General features: G+C 37.7%; 1 protein-coding gene across 3 annotated transcripts in view; it reads left to right on the top strand.

Moving 5' to 3' along the window:
* Positions 1–26,618, top strand: part of LOC150088377 (serine/threonine-protein phosphatase 2A 56 kDa regulatory subunit delta isoform-like) — a 484,719-nt gene that overhangs the window by 454,854 nt on the left and 3,247 nt on the right. For 2 of the 3 annotated variants that reach the window (XM_090369471.1, XM_090369470.1), the window contains exon 15: positions 4,973–5,086. In XM_090369471.1, coding sequence (XP_090225597.1) covers positions 4,973–5,086 — 114 coding nt within the window. Of the gene's footprint in view, positions 1–4,972; positions 5,087–26,618 lie in introns of those variants that run through there. The other variant, XM_090369472.1, reaches the window with a different exon arrangement.

Here is a 26,618-nt window from a genome sequence, read left to right as displayed (position 1 = left end):
TAATCACCTTCTTATCCCTGCTAAAAAATTCCTGTATATCATTGACAAAACACCATGAGCTAATCTTGGAGACCATCTTCACTGCTCACAAAACTTCACATCTGCCTGCACAATTACCCCCAGGTCCTTTTCACTCTCTACCACTGTCAGTGTAGTACCACACATTTGATACGTTACTCTTGGATTACTGCTTCCCATATGCAGTACTTTACATTTGTCAATGTTAAACTTCAGTTGCTACCTCTGCCTCAGCCCATCTGCTCAACTTTTCTAGATCCTCTTGCAGCAGCATACTGCCATTAACAACCCTGCCAACTTTCGTATCATCTGCAAACTTGGACATTGAGCCTGATATACCATCATTAATGAATACAGAAAACAACAATGGACCCAACACTGAACCCTGGGGACTCCACTAATAACATTTAGTCCACGAAGAGCAGTGTCTATTGATTACCACTGCTCCAATTTGTGCAGCAGTCTTCCATGTGCAACAGTATCAAAAGCCTTTCTAAGATCCAAATACACGATATCAAAGTTATTCTTTGCATCCAGTTCCTTTGTGACTATATCATAGTATCCAATCAAATTGATCAGACAAGACTTCCCCTTAACAAACCCATGCTATGTCCAAGCTAGAACTGGTCTTGTCTAGATGAGCCTGCAGTGCTTCTTTAACCAGTACCTCCATTAATTTCCCTGGAACAGAAGTTAAACTTACAGGTCTGTAATTCCGTGTCTCCCTTTGATCCTCCTTTGTGGATTGGGGCCACATCTCCAGTCCATGGGTACCTCCACTGAGTCCAAGGAATCTGTCATAATTATGGTTAAGGGTTTGCTTACTTTCTTTTCTGCCTCCTTTAATATAACTGGATAGATTCCATCCACCCTGGGTGCCTTTTTATCATTACTGATTCAACAATTTCTCCTGCACTTTACTCTCAGTTATTACAAGATTATCTAGCTCTGTCAGAGTTTAATTCACCTCCCTGAATACCTCCTCATGTGTGAATGTAGATGCAATATATTCATTTAGTTTGTTAGCTACCTGTGCAGGATCATCAATAGTTGAACCATCGATATCAAGAGGACCAATCTGATTCATCCCCTTCCTTCTAGAGTTTTCATAAGTAAAAAACTCTTTGCTGTTTTTCTTTGCATCCTTTGCCAAAAATTTCTCGTAATCTGCCTTTGCCTGCCTAACCTCCATTTTGACTTGGTTATAGATATATCTATCATAGGCTTCTCTGTCACATGTCTAATTAGTTCATCTGACATCCATTTAGGCCTAAATCTTGAATAATATTTCTTAGTTGATATGAAAATCCTAGTAGCTTCCAAGATTAATTCTTTGAATGCTTCCCATTTTGAATCTGCTGTTGGTAACATCAGTTGGTCCCACCGTATAGAATTTAAATACTGTCTCAGACCACCGTGGTCACCTTTATGAAAGCAAAAACCTTTCCTTTTACCCTTGATGATAGTTACCTCTTTGAGTAAATCCCACTTCAGAACACTGTGATCACTGCTACCTAGTGGTTTCTTTATCTGCAGATCCTAAATACTTGAAGAATCACTACTGATAATCAGATCAAGAGTATTACTCCCTCTAGTTGCCTCCCAAACATGCTGATGTAGAAAACAATCATCCAATAAATCCACAAAAGCCTTGCTAGTGTATGTGTGACCAACCCACAAATTCCAGTTAATCTCTGGGAAATTAAAATATCCCACTATAAGACACCTTGATTTACTTGCCCACTTGATTTCTCTGAGACATTAATAAGGCTTGGGTGGAAATTAGTAAAAGCTGTTTAAATGGCGCATGGAAGAAAATATGCCGACTGCACGTAAAAGGCTTTTAAGGATCTGAAAAAGGCTAATCATATGAAGAGGTTACAGATAAGATTATAAAGGTTGCAGAGATACTTCAGTTGGAGGTTGATGCCAAAGACATGGACGAGTTCATAGAGGAAGAAGAGAAGAGAAGGAATTATATAACGAAGAACTTATTGACTTGTAGGCAGTGATAGTGAAAGAAGAAAATGCTGACGAAGCTCAAGATGAACCAAATGGGGAGCCGAGATGCTTCATCACCAGAGAGATGGCAATGGCATCTCATGAAATTGCATCAGAAATGACAAGGTTTCAGAAGATGGATGCTGACAGCAAATGATTCTTAAAAGTTAACAGAGTGGTGAATGATATGCTTGCTTGCTACAAAGAAATCTACGATGAAAAGAAAAAAAAAGCCACTTTCCAGTCATCCATTAATATGTTCTTTCGTAAGGTTGAGTGGCTGACCATAAAGGGTAATTGAGTGGGAGAAGAGACAGTGGTTTCAGTGGGCACTGCTATTCATTGCTGTTTTCTGAATTTATTAATAATATTCATGAAGGCATATAGTTTGATATCTAAGTATACAAATGATACATAGGCTAACAGGGTAGTTAATCATAGTAATCAGCATATGATACAATAAAAATCTGGCAAAATTAGGCATATGAAGAATAAGGTGATTATCCTGTTATATAATGCAGTGGTTAGGCTACATCTTGATTACTACATACAGGTCTGGAAGCCTCATGGATGTGTTGGAACAAGTGCAGAGAAAAAGAACAACAAGATTAGTGAAAGAACAAAAGGGTCCTCTTACCAAGAAAGATAAAATTCCCCGTTTCAGTAAATTAGTTTTTCAAACTGTAGCACCTCGGCAGTAGGCACCTGCAAGGAGATCTCATTGAGGTGTTTAAGGCTTTGAATGTACTGACTAAGCTCAATGCTGATGGAATCCTACCTCAGACTACACACACACACACACACACACACACACACACACACACACACACACACAAAACAGGGCATAAATTCAAATTTAGGAAGGATGGGTGCAGGATCAGTACATAGACTTGCATTGAGTCAGTGGGTAGTTGATTGTTGGAACAAACTTCTATTTGGTGTTGTTGAAGTGAGTAATCTGAATAAATTCAAAGAGTAGACAGGTGATGTGGGAAGTGGATTCCCCCCCCCTCCTTTGGCTGATGCTTATAAGCTTGATTTTCTGATTATGTCATCCAGCCAATGTACCACATCATAATCAAAAATCTTAAATTGTTATTATTATAACTATTTTATGAGAAAATTGATGGATTGTGTGAGAGGCTTCATAATTATCACTGTGTATGGTATATAGTGCATGCATGCATGGAATAATGTTTATCCTATGTCTCTGAAGTAATGCTGGTACAATATTGTTCCAACAGTGATATTATTGAAATAATGAGTTATGTAAAAGGACTGCACGATACTGTTCCAAACATATAGAAAATGAATAGACTCTGATAGAAATATGCCTTCTCCCCCATTTCTGAAACATTCACAGATTTCAAATTTATTTATTCTGTTTAAATTCAACAGTGAAGCTAGTTATGCAGTGACATACCAATCAATGAGGAAAAGAAAATTACCACACCCAAGGCCATTTCATATTGTGATGAGCTGATAAATTTTATGGAGAAAGATTCATTTACTACCTGAGGAGAAAATGCAGCGATATGGACTAAAAAGACAAATGTCAGTGTTCAATGTCTTCATTATATATTTGCCATGGAATTGTACTCCTCTGATTCTGTCTGTTGATCATGGCATAATCAGAAATTAAGTGCTGCCATTATTGTAGCACATTGAGAAAACTGAGTTGTGAGGGATTTTTCATATAAATAATAGCAAGAAATTACATAATATTGAAGAAAGATATATTGTACAGCGCACATCTGGAATAATGCTTAACCTACGTATAGTAATGTAAGAATAAAAATTGACTGTTCCTTTCAAGAAAATATGTATAGCATCATCTTCTCTTTCACTTCCTGCAGTAACAGTTATAGCTAATCCTGATAATAGCATAGAGAAGCACATATCAAATATTTAGTGTTATATAATAAATTTTTTAGTATCAGTCACTGTAACTAGTTGCTACAGCAGCAGCACAACAGCACTCTATTACTCAGCTGAGAAAGCATATTGACTGCTTGTTGTGGTGTTCAGCAGAACATCCCAACTGCACATGAAAAACGAATGCCATTCACTCTGACATTTTCAGTGTTTATTTAGTCTGCTACATAGAAAATACATTGGTTACACTCGAGTACAGCATATAACACACATTTTAAATACTTGTTTAGTTTCCTTTTGTGTGTCTGTGGTTCTGAATTCAATCTTGCAATACTGATGTATTGCAAGATTTATAATTCATACACTTACCATTAAAAATATATATATGACTGTGGTACTGGGCTGGTTTAAATAGTTATAATGAAGTTGTAAATTCTATCTGGCCATAGATGGTTCTATCAGATTATAAAAAGAAATTTATTACAATATTGAAGTGGGATCCATCTTTTTGGTAGTTGCAGTGAAGTATATATGATAAATGATTGAGTTGGTATCAGTCAAATGAATATTAACACCATCCATATGGTAATAGTCTGAAATTCATTTTATATTGCAACCCAATGATATTTTCCCCCCAGTAAGGACTGTAATAGTTGTCTAGATTCAGGCAGGGGTGTAGGATTTTCCACCTCATGAATGCAAACTACAGAATGCATGCAATTTAACAGACGAAATTATTGTGCCTCATGGCCTTATCTCTATCTTAAACAGCTTAGCCTGGCACTCCTTTATTGTGGATTATGTTTATGGAATATAGTGGTAATTAAGTAGCTCATACTGTAAGCAATCACTTTAAACTCCTAAAGCACAACTTTGTTAAATTAGTAAATTCGATCCCTGTGATGACGATACTTTAAATTTTTTTTTTTTTTTTTTTTGTGATTTTTAGTGGAGAATTCCTGTAACAGTCATGATTAATCGACGAAATTGGTACAATGGTTGTATTTATAAATATCATGTATAAATTAGACTTTTTTTTTTTTTTATCCTTCTAAGTTTCTCTTTTTAATTTAAACAGTTAACCAATCTCAACTGTATGAAATTGGGGCTAGCAACTGTGTTTGGAGACTTGTCTACACCAATGGAAGATGAGGAAATGTCATTAGAGAAGTTAGAGAATGAAACTAATGAGGTAAGTTATGAAATGTAATATGCTATCACTATTCCTCAGCATTGTATGTCAGTAGCTAAAAATAAGTTTTTTCCTCCTGCACATTCACAAAAGAAATTGAGCTGGGTGGGTTAGTCAGGATCTAAATGAATGCAAAATACAAAAATATGTTATAAAAAATAGAATCACTGAGTGTTTTTGATGGAAATGTGAGAAATTTTCAGTCTTTACAAATTACTATCTATATCATACTTTATACTTCATCACAGTTAATCAACTTAACTAATGTAAGTGTTGCCCCAAAGTTCTCCTCTACTACCCACTCTTTTACTTCTGTGTGAATATCCTGTTCATAGTTTTTCTGATATCTATTCATTCACCTTGCAATTTGAGAAACCTGCTCTGCAAAAGTAGCTACGATGAATATCCATAATCATGTCTTAAATGCTGATTTCCAGTGAAGAAAAGAAAATTTAGTCAGTCCTGGGAGTAAAAAAAAAAAAATTCCACTGCTCCCATGTTCATGATCAACAGTACTTCAAATTTCTGAAGGTAAAATATCTTTTTTGAAAAAAAAACAAAAAAAAACCCCCCATATGTTTTCTTTTCTTCTAAGCAGCTACTAACTGTACAAATCACAAATCCACCCTACTATGGTATACTGTTTCCACATTTGGTTAGTACTCTAAACCTCTCTTAGGGCTATACTAGATCAGTGCTTGAAACATGGAATTGGCAATGCCTTCCAACGCCCAGTTTTACAGGAAGCAGAGGGTAAAGGCATGCAACCGAGACTGGCTCTTCGAATGCCGTTGGAGGCGTTACAAGCTTGAGCGCCTTGGTGTTTGCATAGCCTGAGGAGACATTCTCCCCATGCATGGGGTGGTTGGCTTTAATTGGGGAAGACGATGTTTGACACAGGGGAGTTTATTTGTGAAGTGGAAAGGAGGAGGGAGAAAGCCTCCCTTGTACAACACATTATTAAAAGACTACTCCAGCAAAGAAATAAAGGCAGTGTTGTATTGAAATTGGAAAATAAATGTTTCCAAACTAGTATGAACTGTGTAATGATGAGAGGAATCAGAAAGCTGTTCTGAACCTTATATTACTTCTGTTTTAGTACTGTTTCATTAGTTAATGAAATACAAGTTTGTTCACTTGCAGAGACAATTATTGGTAGATTCTGGGTTATCTGTGTACAAAATCATGAATGTATATAATAATATAAAGAACTTTATTATTATTGAATAAGATCAAAACAGTAATTGGAAAACTGCTGAAGAATATCCACTTAACAGTACAACTAATGTTGGTGTAAAACAAAAAAGAATCTGTCTTCTTCCAAAACGAATTTTTAACCTTTCTTTTCAAACAACTTTGACATGTTTCTTTTTTGAAAAGTATTGTGAATGCAATAAAATCACGCAGTAAGCCGCAAAGTACAGAGTCATTGCCAGCATGGTACAGGGAAAAATAAATAATAAAATAATGCACACAATTGTTTCTTGGCATAAGAAACATGACTGAAAGAATTGAAACAGATTGTTTTTGAAAAACGAAAAGACACTTCTTTTCTTCAATGTGTATTGCATCTACAAATGCAAAATCGAGGAAATTCATCTATTGGAAGCCACACTGGAAACAGGGAAAAAGTGGTGTAAAACTGATAACAGTGCAATGCGCATTTGATTTAAAAAAAAAAAAAAATTTTTTTTTGCTTTATTGTAATTACCAAATAATATCGGTACAGCACATTTTCTGTTTGTATATTTGAACTTCTAACGAAATTTCAAGAAAATATTTCTATTGATAGCTGCATTACAAACTTCGAAAATTTGTGTCTTCGCATGAACATTCATAAAATCAAACAACACTAATCCTTTGTTGCACAGAAAGTAATCCGTTACAGTGTGGGTAGTGGAGAATGTTTTCTGCTTCAACTGGATGGAAAGTACTTGTCAATATTCCATCTGGAAATAATGTCAGGTGGTGGGAAAACAGCAACATAGGTGTTTTATTCTGAGAAGTCCCATGCGGTAAAATCAAACAGGAAGTTACCCTTTATGTTACCGAAAGTAGTTCTGTCAGACAGAATTACTTTTGTATTTGTTAGACACCAAGTCTTACAAATACCTTAATCTGTGAATAAGAATACTGGGTAAAAATAAAATAATTTTAAAAACAGAGAAAACATTTCAGAAATATTTCAATTAGTGGGAGTTGGCCTGTCGGTACAGCACATAAAGCATAGATGTAAAATTGGTATTGATTTCCACATCACGGTATCAAATTTTTTCGTTTTTTTTTTTTCACTATTTAACATTAGAAGTTATCAAAACTGTATTGACATTCTGTAAAATAAAAAATAAAAAACTTCTCGGGAGACTTCCTGATTCTTTCAAACATAATATAAAACTGTCCTGTCTTTAACCTATTTGAATTTTCTGAATGAAGCCAACAACATCATTTTCTCTTTACTCTCAATCAACACTATACGTAAATGTGCAATGCATCCAACTTGAACAACATCCATCTTGAAACCGGGAATAAAAAAAGTGAGTCACTGGTGATATCCAATGAAATGTTGGGAGCACTCAGTCTAGTTTGAAACGATCTGACATTAGGAGCGCTACATGTATTTTGCTGTTTTGGAGACATTCACGACGACAGCTGACACTTGCACTTCAAGCGCTTGTCTAGTTAGCTCTTAAACTATCAGACCACCCTATCCAAAAGAAAGAAGTCGGGTTAATTAATAACCCATCTGTTACAAACTGTCTCTATCACATACATGTGTGTTCAGTTTCTGCCACATGCTTTTTCTGTACAGAATTCCATGGGCATTGTTCTTCTAAACTGACATCTAATTTCTTCTAAACCAGTCTTGAACACATACCTAATTTAACTCTTAAGCACACTGAACTTTTCCTCTTTCACAAGTGTCCCTTCTTACTGTTCTTTTGTTGAAAATTACAATCAGTACAAAATAAAGTCTGCCAATAAGTATCTTCTGTCTTCCCAACCTTCAGCCTATATATAGTATTATGGATTCTAATACCTTGCATGTTTGCAATCACTTTATAAAAAAAAAAATTAGAACAGTTTGTGTAACAGTGTGAAAGAAGTATGATTGTACCCACTTTGCTAACCATGGGGGTGTTTTTGGTTTTAATAAGAGCTATCATTCCATTTTCATTATGCAATTGCACATATCTTGTTTTAGGGTATTCTCCAAATATTTTTGTCAATTTTTTTTTTTTTTTTGGCAAGGATGTCATACTTCTTTCAACTAAACAATGACCAGTTTAAAATTTTAACTCCATTTTGTTCTCTTAGATATTTCTTGATCTTTTCCCACATAATGAAACAAAACAAAACATTATACCAGTTTTTATAACAGGACTTTAATGTTAATATGCATTGAGTATAAGTGATACAGTAATGCAAACCATTGCTAATTTTATTTTAAACATAAATTGTAAGTAATATATTATGAATTACTAATTTTCAGCTTTTACCATTCTTAACTGTACTACAAAAAACATCCCTTAAAATAATTATATTAAGATATTTTCTTTGCAATATGAACCATTCACAGAAAGGTTAATAGAATTTCACTGCAATTGTCCATCAGTTAATCCTATTATCCACTGTAGTTTTATTGAAAATTGAAAACAGCTTGCAATGTGCTTTTATGCATTGACAGGTCATCAACAGCCCTCATTTTGGTTAATTAGTTTATCTGTCTGTAGTCAACTACATTCCAAATTCTTATTATTATTAGTGGCAAATGATGCAAGGAAGCAGCAAACATATATAGCTTTAACCAAAAAAAAAAAAAAAAAAAAACTGCTCAGAAAGAGTAAGAATACCATCGCCATTAAGTTTACTCAATCCATTTAAAGCCTTGAACACTGCAATCAGGTCTCCATGCAAGTGCCTGGTTTACAAGCAATTCAATTTCCAGAACCAGTCTTTTGTGGTAAGATTGCAACTTTGAGGCTTCTAGACCTGTATGCAATATGTAAGATGTGGCCTAACATTGTGATATACAATGGTATAATCACCTCTTTAACCCTGCTGGCAAAGTTTTTGTATATCATTGACAGGAGAGACTGCGTCTACAGGGATGGGATACACTTAAATAGAAAGGGTGCAAGAATATTTGCTGATGCTATTGAGGCAGTGTTAGGTGGGGTGGAAAACTGCTAGCTTGGAGGGGGGGATTCACAGACTAAAAGGTTAAAAGTAGCTGCAGGCAGAGGTGAAGGTGATTCTTGCACTATTTCTATTAGAATAAGCAGCAGCGAGGGGTGTTGGGGTTTTGGGGACTGATGACAGTCATCGTGAAACAGGTAAATAAATTTGATGAATTTGAAGTGTTGGTCAAGACAGCAAAGGTGGATATTGGGATAGCAGAGATGTGGTGTTACACAGATATAAGGAATGCAGAACTGGAATTTGGGGAGTACAATGTGTACAGAAAGGATAGGAAGGGAGGAGCCCACTATTTCTATTTCCAATTGTCCAAATGAACAATTGGACAGAGAAATAGTGGGCTAGTAAATCAGAATATCTAATAATAGAGGATTTTAACTTCCCAGACAGACTGGAACTTATGGGTTGGTCACCCGCACACTAGTAAGACCTTTGTGGATTTATTGGATCATTGTTTTCTGCAGCAGCATGTTCAAGAGGCAACCAGAGAGGGTAATACTCTTGATCTGGTTATCAGCACTGATTATTCGTTTATTAAGAATTTGCAGATAAAGGAACACAGTGTACTGATGTGGGATTTGCTTAAAGATATAATTACCATCATGGGTAAAGGAAGGGGTTTTTGCTTCCATAAAGGTGACTATAGTGGTCTCAGACAGTTTTTAAATTCTGTACAGTGGAACCAACTGATGATGTTACCAACAGCAAATTCTAAGTGGGAAGCATTCAAGGAATTAATAGTGGAAGCTACTAAACATTTCATACCTATTAAGAAATATTGTTCAAGGTTTAGGCCTAAATGGTTGTCAAATGAACTAATGAGACTCGTGGCAGAGAAGAAAAATGCATGGGATGCATATAAATTATCAGGCGACACAGAAGCCTATGATATATATAAGCTAATCTGTAATCAAGTCACAAAGGAGGTTAGGCAAGCAAAGGCAGATTACGAGAAATCTTTGGCAAAGGATACTAAGAAAAACAGCAAGGCTTTCTTTACTTATATAAACTCTAAAAGGAAGGGGATGAATCTGATTGGTCCACTTGATATTGATGGTTCGACTGTTGATGATCCTGCTCATATAGTAAACAAACTGAATGAATATTTTGCATCTATGTTCACACATGAGAAGTTATTAAGGTTTAAAAATGCCACAAGGTTATCAAATTGTAACAGGGTGCTTAATGATTTTGTAATAACTGAGAACAAAGTGGAGGAGAAATTGTTGAAGAAAAACATAAGAAAGGCACCTGGGGTGGATGGGATCAATCCAGTTATATTAAAGGAGGCGGCAAAGGAAGTAGGCAAACCCTTAACCATAATTATGAGAGCATCCTTGGAATCAGGGGAGGTTCCCACGGACTGGAGATGTGCAAATGTATCCCTAATTCACAAAGGGGGATCGAAGGGTGACACGAGTAATTACAGACCAGTTAGTTTAACTTCTGTTCCGGGTAAAATAATGGATTCACTGGTTAAAGATGCATTGCAGGATCATCTAGAAAAGACAGCAGCAATAATCCAGACACAGCATTGGTTTTTTAAGGGAAAGTCTTGTCTGACAAATGTTATAGGATATTATGATGTGGTTACAAAGTAACTGGATGCAAAACATAATTTTGATATCATATATTTCGATTTCAGGAAAGCTTTTGACACTGTTGTGCATGGAAGGCTATTGTACAAATTGGAGCAGAAAGGTATTAAGGGTAAGTTGCTACAATGGATAAAAGGATGGTTAAGTGGGAGAAGACAGAGGGTGGTAATCAATGGGTGCTGCTCTCCGTGGACTAATGTTATTAGTGGAGTCTCACAGAGTTCGGTGTTGGGTCCACTGTTATTTTGTATATTTATCAATGATATTGATGAAGGTATATCAGGCTTAATGTCGAAGTTTGCAGATGATACAAAGGTTGGCAGAGTTGTTAATGACAGTAATGGCAGTGTGCTACTGCAACAGGATCTAGATAATTTGGGCAGATGGGCTAAGAAGTGGCAACTGAAGTTTAACCTTGACAAATGCACTGCATATGGGTAGTAGTAACCTCAGAGAAATGTACCAACTGTGTGGTACTACACTTAAGGTGGTAGAAAATGAAAAAGACCTGGGAGTAATTGTACAGTCAGATATGGCAGCCTGTCTGAGCAATGCAGACAGGCTGCCAGGGCAGGTCATGGGGTTTTGTCAATGATATATAGGAATTTTGCTAGCAGGGGAAAGGAGGTGATTGTCCCTCTATATAAGGCAATGGTCAGGCCACGCCTTGAGTACTGCATACAGGTCTGGAGGCCTCATTTTAAAAAGGATGTAGATTTACTTGAGCGTGTACAGAGAAGGGCAACAAGATTGGTGAGGGGAATGAAGGGATCCTCTTACCAAGAGAGGCTTAAGTTCTGCAAATTGCAGTGGCTGGACACTAGGCACCTGTGCGGTGATCTGATTGAGGTGTATAAGGCCTTGAATGGGTTGAGCACGCTGAATTCTGATGGGATCCTTCCACTTGTTCAGATGATAAGGGGGTATAAATTCAAATTAAGAAAGGACAGATGTAGAATAGATGTGTGGAAATTTGCCTTTAGCCAGTGGGTGGTTAATTGCTGGAACAAACTTCCATCTGTCTTGGAAGTTGATAGGTTGAATAAATTTAAGGAGGAACTGGACAGGCATTTGGAGGGAATGGTGTATTTTTTTTTTTTTTTTTTTGGTTGATGCTGCATAAGCTCATACACTTGCTTTCTTGCATCACATGCCACTACTACTATTACATAAAAAATCTCTGAGACCACTGTAGTCGCCTTTACGAAAGCAAAAACCCTTCCCTTTACCCCTGATGGTAGGTACATCTTTAAGTAAATCCCACATCAGCACACTTTGATCACTGCCACCTATTGGTTCCTTTATCTGTAAATTCTTAATGCATGAATAATCATTGCTGATAATCAGATCAAGAGTTTCTTCCTCTCGTTGCCTCTCTAACTTCCTGCTGTAGAAAACAATCATCCAATAAATCCACAAAACCTTTCTAGTTTGTGAATGACCAACCCACAAGTTCCAGTCTATATCTGGGAAGTTAAAATATCCCATTATAAGACATTCTGATTTACTGGCTCACTCTGTTTCTCTGTATAATTGTTCATTGCCCTCATTAGAGTCATTAGGACTGTAACACACTCCTCTAATTTTTGCTTTCCCAATGCTTATGTCACACCAACAGCAAATTCTAAGTCGGCCAGAACTGATTCAACATTGCACTGTCCATATATGTCAACTTGATGCACTTCCTTAGATTTTGTGTTTCTTAACTAACAGCATAACCCCTGCTCCCTTCTTATCCTTTCTGTATGCATTGCACTCCCCAAATTCCAATTCTGTATCCATTATATCTGAGTGGCACCACATTCCTGATATCCCAACAATATCAGCCTTGGATGTCTTAACTAGCACTTCAAATTCATCAAATTTATTTACTATACTCCTAGCATTGGTGTACATCCAAGTATATATGCACCTGTTCTTACTCTTAGTTACTCTAATACTGCCCATGTATTTACTTGTTTCATGACCCCCCAGCAACTGGCCTTCCAGGCTGCTGCTCATTCCAATAGGAGCAGCGCAAGAATCATTTCCACCTCTGCCTGTGGCTACTTTTAATCTATTTAAAGTCTGTGAATCGCCCCAAGCTAGCAGTTTTCCTACCCACCTAACATTGCCTTGATAGCATCAGCAACTATTCCTGCACCCCTTTTATTTAAGTTTATCCCATCTCTGTAGAAGGAATCTCTCCTGTTAACAAGCACAGACTATGCTGAGAAAAATCCTACCCCATGAACTCTGCACAACCTCTCCAAGGCCAAATTGATTGACAAGTCTCTCATCCTATACTCCCTCCTATTGTGTCTGGGCAGGATTGCAGACACTTTCAAATTTAACCCTAGATATTGATGCAAAAGCATACACTCTAGCATTAAGCTGGGCAGCTGAATGTTTGATGAATCCTGCTCTGCACGGACCCCATACACGTTTTTCAGAAAGGTGGACTTCCTCTAGATTGTTGCATATTCTTCGCTGCTATCTCTGCAATTTGATAATTAATCAATTTATTGAGTGTTTTCAGTAACTGAAAATCATTGTTGGGAGCTGTAAATAACAAAGGAGAGGTAAATCGCCATCATGCCTTTGTGCACACAAAATAGTAAAATCACATGTAAGGCTTTGGCTTTTTTTTTTTTTTTTTTGAATACATTTTTGCTTAAAGCAAAAATGTATTCCAAACATCTAAATCTTAATGACATAAATAATTCTAGCTATCGAGTTCTCTTTCATGTGTCTGTGCATCTGATATATCTAACAGGAATCCCACCTAACATATAACCATAGGCTCCAGTTCCCTACAGTGATCTCTTTATTGATTTCAGTTCACTGTGACAGTATAGCAGTTTCAATATTTATCACTTGTTTGGAGAGGTCTAGGTTCATATCCTGTCAGAGAGGGAATTCTTAATGGCCTCTTGGGTCGGCCCCGAGTGCCAAGCGATAGTGACAAGCGATTTCCTCTGAGATATAGTGTGCTATTTCTAAGCGACAAAGTTCAATTTTATTTCTAGTGTCGTTTTCTCTTTTGGTTAGCTAAAGTGGTTCTGTGCTTCAAGTGTTAAAGTAAGAACCAAGAAAGGAAAACTACCTTTCTTTTTTCAGAGTATATATATTAATTACTAACAAGTTACTAAACTTTACAACCGCTTGGTCACTGGTGGCACCGCTCCTGCCTCCACGTGGCGGGGCCGGTAACCTGGGAGAAGCAAGCCACTCTCCCGGGGCAAAAAGGAGCAAACATGGAATTTGACAATTTCCCTCCAATTGAGCCTCGGCGCTCATGTCCTAAATCAAATGATAATGACCATGACTCATCACAGTCGAAAAGACTGAGGACTGACACAGAGAAAAAGGAATGTCCATCTTTCCTTATATTCCACTCCTTGTCAAACAAATGCATGAGTACACTCTCCCCGTTTCTGATACAGAAATGTTTGGAAAATACAGCAGGTTCACCTAAAATGGTGAAAAGACTTAGATCAGGTGATTTACTAATTGAAAGTGTGAGCCCTCAGCAATCAGAGACTCTGCTGAACCTCTCAGCCTTTGGTGGTATTCCCGTTCAAGTTACCCCACATGCGACACTAAATGCTTCCAAAGGGGTCATCACTGAGTGGGATTTGATTAACGTCACAGAAGACGAATTAGTCGAGGAATTAAAAGAACAAAAAGTCACACATGCTAAGCGCATCATGATCAAAAAAGATGGCCAGCTGGTTCCAACGCGCAACATCATCCTTACGTTTGGCACACCAAATTTACCATCTAGTGTTAAAGCCGGCTATCTCAATTGCCGTATAAGACCCTACATTCCTAATCCCATCAGATGTTATAAGTGCCAAAAGTTTGGACACTCTCAGACCGTCTGTCGAGGGGATGCTGTGTGTCCAAACTGTGGTTCAAAATCCCACGCACAAACGGAATGTGATGCGGAAACACCACATTGTTCAAACTGTCAAGGCCAACACCCTGCCTACTCAAAGTCCTGTGAACTGTGGAAAACAGGAAAAAAGATCCAACAATATAAAGTAGAGCGGAAAGTCACATACCAAGAAGCAAAGAAGCAGATTATGCTTACTACAACTAAACACACCTACGCAGCAGCAACAAAGAAATATCAGTCAGCAGCCACTCAAACTGACGTGTCAGTTCCCCCATCCATGTCTATTGCAGACTGGGCTAGAGAAATACTCTCAAAACCACAGCAAACTACTATGGAACAGCATGTGAATGACAGTGCCAATAACACACCAATTACAGTACCGCCAACGGCTTTGCAGTCTTCCTCAGAAACTATAAAAACTAAAACAGCAGTCCCAAGGCAGAAAAGTCAGCAAAATACAACAAATATGGATACTAATGAAAACATCAGCCCGGATGAGCCAATCTTAGATCTGTACGCAGATGATGACATGGACATAGCGCGTCCTATCTTTTCGAAAAAAGAAAGAATAAAATTTGAGAGACAAAAACAGACTGGACCTAAAAAACAGACTGAATCAAACACAACCGCCAAAATCAAATAATGGATCACATAATACAGTGGAACTGTAGAGGTCTACGTAGTAATATCGATGATATCCATGACCTAATCCAACAGTATAGTCCGGTAAGCATATGTTTGCAAGAAACTAATTTACCTCCGCAAGTAATTCCAAAAATCAAGAACTATACTATATATCAACATAATAGAAATAATAATACCACCGTGCGTGGAGGTGTGGCCATTCTAGTAAACTCAACAGTCCCTACTAAACACATTCCACTGCAAACTTCCTTAGAAGCAGTAGCAGTGCGTGTCTCTTTAGGAATCATGTTAACAGTAGTTTCAATCTACCTATCACCAAACAAAGAATATACTTATAATGACCTAGAAGTACTTCTACTACAGATCCCTCCTCCATTTTGTTTATTTGGAGATTTTAATGCACACCACCCGATCTGGGGCTCCCCACATACAGACAGACGAGGTAAAATTCTGGAGTCGCTGCTAGACAAACACAATCTAACACTGTTGAATACTGGTGCTGACACTTACATCCATTTCTCTACTAGAACAACTACAGCTATAGACTTGACAATCTGCTCTCCAACATTATATCCACTCATCCGCTGGACAATTCTGGACAATCCGCTAAACAGTGACCATTATCCAATAATTTGCGAATTCCAAATAACTAGAATCCCTCAGGTAAATAATTCCCGCTTAAAATGGAAATTTTCCAAGGCCGATTGGAAGTTATTTGCTCTCAGTATCTCATTCAATGATGAAATTATCAATTTCCAATCCATTGATGATGCCACACAGCACATCACATCTCAGATTCTGAATGCCGCGACCAAGGCCATACCAAAAATGCGTACTGGTTCGTTTAAACACGCCAATATTTGGTGGAGTGAGGCATGCCAACTTGCAAAAAAAGAGAAAAACAGGGCATGGAACCTGTTTCGTAAAAACCCAACTACCGAGAACCTTATAAATTTCAAAAAACTGAAAGCAAAAGCGCGATTCGTGAGGAAAAAGGCAAAAAGAGATTCTTGGATCCAGTTTGCCTCTACTATAACAAAGAAAACAAACAGCAGAATAATCTGGAATAAAATAAAAAAACTAAATGGTAGATTTCTCCCAGCATCCTCTCCAATACTGAGATGGAATGGACAAGATTTATCATCTCCAGTTGAAATAGCTAATGCTCTAGCAGAAAATTTTGCCAATATCTCAGATACAGCTGCATATGAACCATCTTTTCAGCAACTTAAAAGAAGGACTGAGCAAAGCAAATTAAATTTCAGTACAAGAATAGCGCTCCCATATAATCAACCCTTTACAATGTTGGAGCTGCAGGTTGCTCTAAACAAATCAAGAAATGGGGCACCAGGACCTGATGGTCTTTATTACGTCATGTTACAACACCTAGACAAAAAGGCTCTAAATTCCCTATTGCTTTTTCTGAATCGGGTCTTCTCCGAAAGCTATTATCCTCGCTCATGGTGTCACTCAACAGTGCTAGCTTTTCCCAAACCTGAGAAAGATCAGACGAATCCATGCAACTATAGACCGATATCCCTTACCAGCTGCTTGGGCAAGACATTGGAAAAGATGGTACACGATAGGCTTGTATGGTACATAGAATCCCACTCAGCCATCAGTAGTAATCAATACGGCTTTCGTAAAAACCGATCCACATTAGACCTTATGGTGAAAGCTGAGTGTAACATACGGAACGCCTTTATTCGGAAAGAACATCTTGTCATGGTGTGCCTGGATATTGAAAAAGCCTTTGACACCACCTGGCGCTATGGTATTCTGCAGGACCTATATGCTATAGGACTCAGAGGTCGACTCCCAATGATCATAGAGAGTTACCTTAAAATTAGAACCTTTCAAGTGAGTTATCGTAATGCTGTTTCGCAAGCTCTTATCCAAAGAGAAGGTGTACCACAGGGATCGGTACTCAGCGCTACCCTCTTTGCTCTTAGGATAAACAATCTAGCGCAGAACATCTTGAGTAACGTAGAAATCTATCTTTATGCTGATGATCTTGCGATATCTTGCCATTCACAGAATATGCGTTCCATTGAACGACATTTGCAACTTGCAATAAACAAAATAGTGTCATGGACTTCACGTAATGGTTACCGTATATCAGCAACCAAAACTGCAGCCATTCACTTTTGTAAAAAACGCCAACTACATCCAGAACCTGAATTATCACTGGAAAAACAACCGATACCAATTACCAGCAATATCCGATTCTTGGGCATAACTCTTGACACTAAACTGACATTCCAGAAACACATACTACAAACGCGAACTGTCTGCATGAAAAAGCTGAATATACTTAAAGTCATCTCATCTATGACATGGGGAGCTGATCGCTATACTCTACTCCACCTATACCGAGCCTTAATCAGATCTCGATTAGATTATGGTGCTCCTGTTTATGACTCTGCCCGAAAGACTCTGTTAGCCTGTCTCAACACAATACAACATAGTGCGCTCAGGATTGCTCTTGGGGCGTTCAGGACTTCGCCGGTGCAAAGCTTATATATAGAGGCCAATGAACCTCCACTCCACCTTCGGAGAAAGATGCTGCTCCTCAATTATGCAGTTAAAATATATAGCCTTCCATCTCATCCTATCTGGTCATACCTCTATGATCCACAATGGGTAAACCTTTTCAGAAATAAGCCTCTTGAAAACAAACCTACAGGAATCCGTCTACGAGAACTGATTCAGCAGTGGAATATGCAGTTGGACAATTTACATCAAGACAGAGAAATTGTACAGTCTCCATGGAAAGTGTGTATACCTTCGTGTGATGACTATTTTCGACGTTGGGGGAAACACTCCCTGAACAATCCAACCATTCAGAAACTACATGCAGCTCACTCTTTGGCAAATGCAGACACTTTGCAAATTTATACTGATGGCTCTAAAAATGACACAGCTGTAGGAGCTGCTGTGGTGCTACCAACATCAACAGTGTCTGTTTCATTACCACAAGAATGCAGCATTTTCACTGCAGAACTCTATGCCATTAAGATGGGTTTGACATTACTTGCTCATGTTTTCGCTCCGAAGACTATTATCTATACAGACTCCTTGAGTGCAGTGACAGCCCTCCAAGGCAATTCTCGCTCTCCACATCCACTAATAAATCAAATAAGAACTCAAATTTCCGAATTTCATAACAATAGCCAGACTGTCACATTGTGTTGGATTCCAGGGCACACTGGAATACCAGGAAATGAGAGTGCAGATAAAGCAGCAAGAAACCCCACTGATAATAACCACATCCGGATTCCTTACACAGACTACAAATCAATCATACGCCGAATTTGCAATGAAAAATGGCGAGAAATTTGGCATAATCAGGAAAATAACAAGTTACGAAATATAAAACAGAATCCACAGCTATGGAAATCTAGTTTCCGTTCAAACAGACATGAAGAGGTTGTGCTTGCCAGAGCACGGATAGGTCATACCCATCTTACACATCACTATTTATTGCGAGGAAATAATCCACCACTGTGCTTCCACTGTAATTCAACGCTAACCGTAAAACATATTCTTATAGAGTGCACTCACTATCGTTTTGCCAGAAACATATCATTCCGATCCCTATCAAATTTAAATGAACCTCTTCAAATTAGACATATGATTGGAGACAACTCCAATTTACCTGAGTTTTTCCATTATCTAAAACAGATTAATATATTTATGCTCCTATAAACCCTTTTATTAATCCTTACTGTGTCTCTCGACACGAACAGGCGCAATATGGCCAAAGTAGCTCTTGCGCCAAAAAAACCCAACAACAACAACAACAACAGCCTCTTGGGTCATGGCTGTAGTTCAGTCAAACCCAAGTAGAGGGAAGAGGGAAAACCATGGGTTATTTTTTTTTTTAAGTTCACACACCCTGCAAAGCAGCCCTACTTACTCTTCCACATCCCCATAGACTGGAGTAATATGGCATGAGATGTAGCTACATGCCATAAAACCAGTAACAATTTCAGTTGAAACAAAACTTAACCAAGAAAAACTTTAGTATATCAACAACAGTTCTGAACTGTTTGGTCTCAGTAATACCCCAGAATTCCTCAAAACATACAAATAAATAATGTATCTGGGGAGGAGGAGAGACCAAGAGAACTGTTGACAATAGCTGAAAAACAGTTTTGATTATGTGATGGTGATAAGGCAAATAAAAGTTTTTTTCTGAGTTTTACTTGAATTATGTGAGAGGTTCTATTTTGCATACCTGTATTGTTTGCTATTGTGTCAAAACTCATCACTTTCATTTGTTTACTTGCTTTTTTTTTTTAATAGTGAAATTGACCATTGCATTAGCAATATTTTCAACAATAGGAATAAGTTTGGAAATGTTCAGTAGCCTTTCCATAGTCAGATGTCAGAATGGGTAGTCTTTCAACTTTCCATTTTTCTGGAAATTTTAAAATTTTCCCATCCAAATGAATGACATCTTCATCCATTTCAAAACTTCTCTTCACAAAAAGATGTTAGCTGTTTTCTATGTGCTATCCTATCAATACAAATGGCATGTCTGCTCACCAACGGCTGTTGAAATGTTGAAACATTATGAACTAAACAGTTAACTAGTAGCAGCAGCAGTCAGTAATGGTGTATTCCAATCACTTACCTTCTGTGCAAAGATACAGGCAGCATAAAAATGTTAACAGATCACCTAGCAAATTTCATGTGATGTGCAAACCATGCATTCTGTGAAGGATACTGTATGTATCATCAGAATTCTCTTCACTGTCATTCATTAGTGAAAACTTCTGCTTTTGTTCCTGAAATTGTTTCTGTGTTATCCATCCTGTTTCTTTCTCCCCCCCCCCTTTTTTTTTTCTTTTTTTTTTACTTGTTAATTTATTGTCTTCCCTATTCACACATACCTTCTTGTTGTGGCTTTGCCATCTTCAGTAGTAATAAGGTTCATTCCATCAGCATTTGTAATAGCATAAAAAGAGTGCCTTCGAGAAAATGTTCTTTATTATTTGGTCGTATATTATGCCACTTTTTCCAGAGCCTTGATTACTTGCAAAACCTGCGCAATCTTCATCCCACTCTTTATCAGATATATACATATACTCTCTCTCTTTTGCCATCCACAACAGAAAAATAAAAAAATAATGTGCATGAAAGGCAATACCCTGATATAGATCTCTAGAGGTTTACAGACAAAAACAAATCACACACACACACACCTCAATTACAAGTTTAAAATTCTCAAGACGTTGTTTATAGTTTCCATAGAGCTGAATAATTTCCAACTCGCTAATAAAAATAATTGCCTTATTCATGAAAATCTTGATAGTACCAGTTCAATAAATGATCTGGTACAAGAAGATTGCATTGTTAAAAATTCCAATGCACAAAGTTCCAGAAGGGGAACTATCCTATAGTCCTTCCTTTGGTCCTTGAGGTTGTCACAGACATTCTCTCAGATATGCCAGACAAGCTGTACTTGCTACCTGGGAGTCTAAAACGCTGATGGAACCTTCCATATGAGTTGGTCTGAAGTTTAATATTTACAAATGTAAAGTACTGCATATGGGAAGCAATAACCTCAGAGTAACCTATCAACTGTGTGGTACTACACTGACAGTGGTAGAGAGTGAAAAGGACCTGGGGGTAATTGTGCAGGCAGATATGAAGTTTTCTGAGCAGTGCAGACAGTCTGCAAGAGTAGCTCATGGTGTCTTGTCAATGATATACAGGAATTTTTCTAGCAGGGATAAGGAGGTGATTGTTATTTGGTTTTTAGGAGCATTAGCAACTAAGGCCATATTGCTCCGGGATATGCGGTGGTCATTTCCTGACCTTTCCGCATTTGGTGGTGACGGGCTCGAACCCCGGTCTAATCAAGAAGCGTGTGCTACGCACTGCTGCTCCTTCCCACCTGGCTACCGAGGCGCCAAGGAGGTGATTATCCCCTTGTATAAGGCAATGGTCAGGCCAAACCATGAGTACTGTATACAGGTCTGGAAGCCTCATTTTAAGAAGGATGTAGTGCTTTTGGAATGAGTACAGAAAAAAGGCAACAAGATTAGTGAATGGAACAAACGGTTGCTCTTATGAAGAAAGGCTTAAGTTTTGCAAATTACAGTGTCTGGAGACTAGGCACCTGCAAGGTGATCTGAGGTGTATAAAGCCTTGAATTGTTTGAGCACGATCAATGCTGATGGGATTCTTCCTCTTGCTCAGAATAATAGCCTGAGAGGACATAAATTCAAATTGAGGAAAGACAGGTAGGATAGGTGTGCAGAAGCTTGCCTTTAGCCAGCAGGTGGTTGATTGCTGGAACAAACTTCCATCTGTTGTAGAAGTTGATAGCTTAAACAGATTCAAGGCACAACTAGACAAACATTTGAGCGAGTGAATGGGTGAAATGGGGTCTGTGTGGTGTTGGTGTTTTTTTTTTTTTTTTTGGGTGATGTTATATAAGCTTGGTAATGCTAATCATGAGAGCTTCCTTGGACTTAGGGGAGGTCTCCATGCACTGGAGGTGTGCAAATGTATCACCAATTCACAAAGGAGGCTCAGAACACAAGTTAAACTAACTTGTGTTCTGGGTAAAATAATTGAATCACTGGTTAAAGAAGCATTGCAGGATCATCTAGACAAGATAGCAGTAATAGTTAAGATACAGCATGGGTTTGTTAAAGGGAGGTCTTGTATGACCAATTTGATTGGATACTGTGATGTGGTCACAAAGGAACTGAATGTCCAAAATAATTTTGATATCATATACTTGAATTTCAGAAAAGCTTTTGATACTGTTGCACATGGAAGACTGCTGTACAAATTGGAGCAGTATAGCATTAAGGATAAGTTGCTACAATGGACAAAGGTATGGGTGAGATGACAGAGAGTGGTAATCAATGGACAAATGTTATTAGTGGAGTTCCCCAGAGTTCGGTGCTGGACCCATTGTTGTTTTGTGTATTCATCAATGATATTGATGAAGCTATGATTAATGTCCAAGTTTGCAGATGATACAAAGGTTGGAAGGTTGTTAATGACAGTAAGCTACTCCAACTGGATCTAGATAAGTTGGGCAAATGGGCTGAGCAGTGGCAACTGAAGTTTAACTTTGACGGATGCAAAGTACTGCATATGGGTAGCAATAACCCAAGAGAAATGTACCAACTGTGTGGTACTACACTCAGGAAAGAACCTGGTGGTAATTGTGCAGTTAAATATGAAGTTCACTGAGCAGTGCAGACAGGCTGCCAGGGCAGGTCATGGTCTTGTCAATGATATACAGGAATTTTTCTAGCAGGGATAAGGAGGTGATTATCCCGTTGTACAAGGCAATGGTCAGGCCACACCTAGAATACTGTGTACAGGTCTAGAGGCCTCATTTTAGAAAGGATGTAGAACGAGTAGAGTACAAAGAAGGGCAACAAGATTGGTGAGAGGAATGAAGGGATCCTCTTACCAAGAAAGACTTAAGTTCTGCAAATTGTAGCATCTGGAGAGTAGGCATCTGCAAGGTGATCTGATTGAGGTGTATAAGGCCTTGAATGGGTTAAGCAAGCTGAATGCTGATGGGATACTTCCGCTTGCTCAGACTAAGAACCTGAGGGGGCATAGATTTAAATTGAGGAAAGACAGTTGTAGAATAGGTGTGCAGAAATTTGCCTTTAGCCAGCAGGTGATTGATTGGTGGAACAGACTTCTTTCTTTTGTTGTGGAAGTTGATATCCTAAATAAATTTAAGGCTGAGCTGGATAGGCATTTGGAACGAACGGAGGGATGAAATGGGAGGGTTTTTTTTTTTTTTGTTTTGGCTGATGCTGCATAAGCTTGCTTTCTTGCATCGTATGCCTCTGCTAATGATCTGATGTCCAAGTAACTGCATTAGGTTCCAATAAGAGATTCGGACATAGCTGATGTTCTGAATAAGCAGTAATAAGTTGAAGCTTAAAATTAATATACTTGAGAAAATAAAACATGGGCTAATGCCAGTTTTAATGAAGACTTGGCCGAGATAAACCAAATGAGAGATGAATAAAGAAAAAGAGAAAGGGCAAATATAGGATTCGAAATTAAAGCAAAATGAATTTTGAACAAGCAAAACATTTCGTCAAAGAGTTTCTACGGGCAGAAAATGTCTTGCAAAAGTCAGTTTTTAATCTAAGAGTATGCTACACAAGGAATTTAGCAACAATGAAACAATTAATTCCAAAGAAGAAAAAGAAATATACAATTCTGCTACAATGTACCTTATGCACACATGAACCATTTAGTACCATGTTATCTGTGACTCAATATAAATGCATACAAACAAACAAAAAAATGAAAATATTTCACTCTTTATTTAGTATTATAACAGTTAAGTCATTTATTATATGTGTTCCCTGTTTAGTTTCTAAAAAAAATAAAAAAATATTTAATGTTACAATGATATTATTTAAAATCACTCAGCGACTTTTTCAGGAGCAAACGAAGAGTTTGCTCCTGAAATTTGGGTCTGACATTCATTTTGTTTCTATACTTTTTTTTTTATGAAAACCAAAGACAAGAAATTAGTGTCACACTCCTATGTCATGACTTGCCATTCATGAACGTTTTGTGATGATAATAGGATCATGAGATTATTTGTATATTTTCTAAGGATCAGCACAAAGTTGAAGACCACATTTTGGGAAATGCTGAAGTAATTGCATTTTGTAGCTTTTATGGAACCTGTTCCTGACTGTGAAATGAAAAGTTGCATGCTAAAGCACATATCTCTATGCACACAATTTTTTAAGAATGCTTGTTGTACACTTTAGCAACTGCTATCTCTTCCATCTTCAAGTAACCTTAAAAGATATCACTCGCACTTCACAAGGTTATGATGGATATTATGGTGAAAACAAATATTCCTTATATTTCGAGGATATGGTTTTTGCAGGCTGGCGACTAGATAGTCCATTGGACAGAATCTATTATTAACTATCTCTAGGAGGCATCCGGCTCACCTAGTGGCTGGAAGAAGTCAAGGTCGTATCATGTCGAGGAGTTGGATATATTCTTGCTGTGCAAACCATAACAAAAATTTCATTAATCCATATATGTCCCCCCCCCCCTTTTAGTTTATCAACCAAACACATCATGAATAAATGAACTAATAGAACAAACTTATATGAAAAACAATGCAAACTGCCCAAAACTTCAGTCATTCATTTCACAAATATAGGTGATCTCAGTTCCAGTATCGATGATGTCCATTCCCATCTATAGTCCACTAAGTACCACTTACTTTTTTATCTCAACCATTAATCATCTGTTTCCCCTAATTATTTGCTCTATGATTCCTTTTATAGAAATATGCAAAAGTGCACTTGCTATAGCACATATCTCTATACACACTGTTTGCATGTCGTACATTTAACAATGTCTGATATTCCTTGTTAGAGACTTCCTAATTCAGAACCTCCATTGTCTTAAAATCTCTCTACTCCACAATTTCCTTCCTTCAAAACTCAACTTCCTCCATTCTGAATTTGCTGTGAGGTGATTTAATGTTCACAGCTCCAAATGGATTCGGTTTTCTAGTTCCATGGACCAAACTTGTCAAGATGCTGAAGCTTTTGCAATTACTAAAAACCTCATGCAGCTTGTTCGTTTATCTACCAGACAATCCTAACCACATACCCCACCCTTGATCTTTTAAACCAACAGCACTTCCACATACTCAGTCAATGTTATTGGGCCTCTGGGCACCTCAGATCACAACCTGATCATGGTCACTTTTATAATGGAGCCTCTCTATCTCACTCATGGCCATTCTCAGCCTCATGTGGCCTTGGACTACAAGAATGTGAAACTGGATGATCTGCAGGACCTCCTTAATATATGATAGAGCCACAAAGGAATAAGCCCGGTACTCAATGCTATTTTGGTCTCCCTTTCCCCATACAGTTTTAAATATTACTTTAACTCTCATTAAACTAATATTTAATGAGTTAAAACTTAATTCAATACAAGATTTTAAGAATAGTGCAGCCGGCTGACTTTTTTCAACAAATACATTATGATATCCTCAGAGACATTGTATAGTCCAAGTTTGCACCAATTTACTCTAGGAGAATAATCAAGTGACATTCACCAGAGAGCCATCCACATGGCAAAAAAAGATCCTTAACTTTTATTTTTTTTTTAACCTAAACCATCTTTTAGATGCGATTCATAAGTTTTGATATATTAGGAAACGAAGATTAAAGCTTAAGTTTATTCTAGAATCAATAACAGAATCCACTTGTTTCTCACTTCCTTTGAGGGTTTAATTAACATGCTTTTCTTTCATGTGGCAAGGTTGATATTGATATACCTTGCTCTGCCAACCCCTTAATATCCAGACACCTGAATATTTACAAACAGCTTTTATTTACAGTAAAACTAATCACCTTAGTATTTTGAAACCTTTAGCCTCTATGATAGTTTCTAGTCTCTGTGGAACTCTTTCCACCAAATAGTTTCCAACATTTGGCCTTCAAAGTGGTTATCAGTTCAACTTTTTTGGGGGGGGCAGTCTCTTCTCACATGTGCCCAAGTATCCAATTCATAAGCTCATCCCTCTAGGTTGAGTTGGATTGAGGGTTGAGGTCAAGGAAGTCGTAAATACTGTCAGTTGTGGCTTTTTGCATTCGTAACTACTATATATAAATATATCTGTAGCATATTTATAGTTGTGTTTGACACATGGTGCTGGGGTAGGGCAGTGTAATTACACTACAATTCGCACTAGCAACATATTGTGATAGATTAAATTACCTTATAAATCTGAAAAGCAATGGGAAACTAGAAGTATTTAATCAGGTATCTTTTTTTAAATACTTTCTTCCCCCTTGACATGTGGCTGAACCCCTTTTCTGTTACAATAGTTTTGGGCTCCATCTACAGACAGGTTCATCCAATGATGGTCCAATAAATTAATGATCTTTTAAACTTGTCAAAGAGCTGAGTTTCTGCATAAGCATTATGAAGTGGCTATTTTTCACTTGTTAATATAACTGTTTGTTTGTTATTTGGTTTTTAGGAGCATTAGCAACTAAGGCCATATTGCTCCGGGGATATGCGGTGGTAATTCCCTGACCCTTCCGTATTTGGTGGTCACGGACTCGAATCCCAGTCTAATCAAGAAGCGTGTGCTATGCACTGCTGCTCCTGCCCACCTGGCTACAGAGGCGCCTTAATATAATTGACTTAAACCTTA

Source organism: Mastigoproctus giganteus, chromosome 3, assembly GCF_048544385.1.
Source record: "Mastigoproctus giganteus isolate SK-2022 chromosome 3, ASM4854438v1, whole genome shotgun sequence".
Classification (NCBI taxonomy): domain Eukaryota; kingdom Metazoa; phylum Arthropoda; class Arachnida; order Uropygi; family Thelyphonidae; genus Mastigoproctus; species Mastigoproctus giganteus.
Note: the sequence above shows the minus strand (reverse complement) of the source record. Positions and strands in the feature narration are given on the sequence as shown.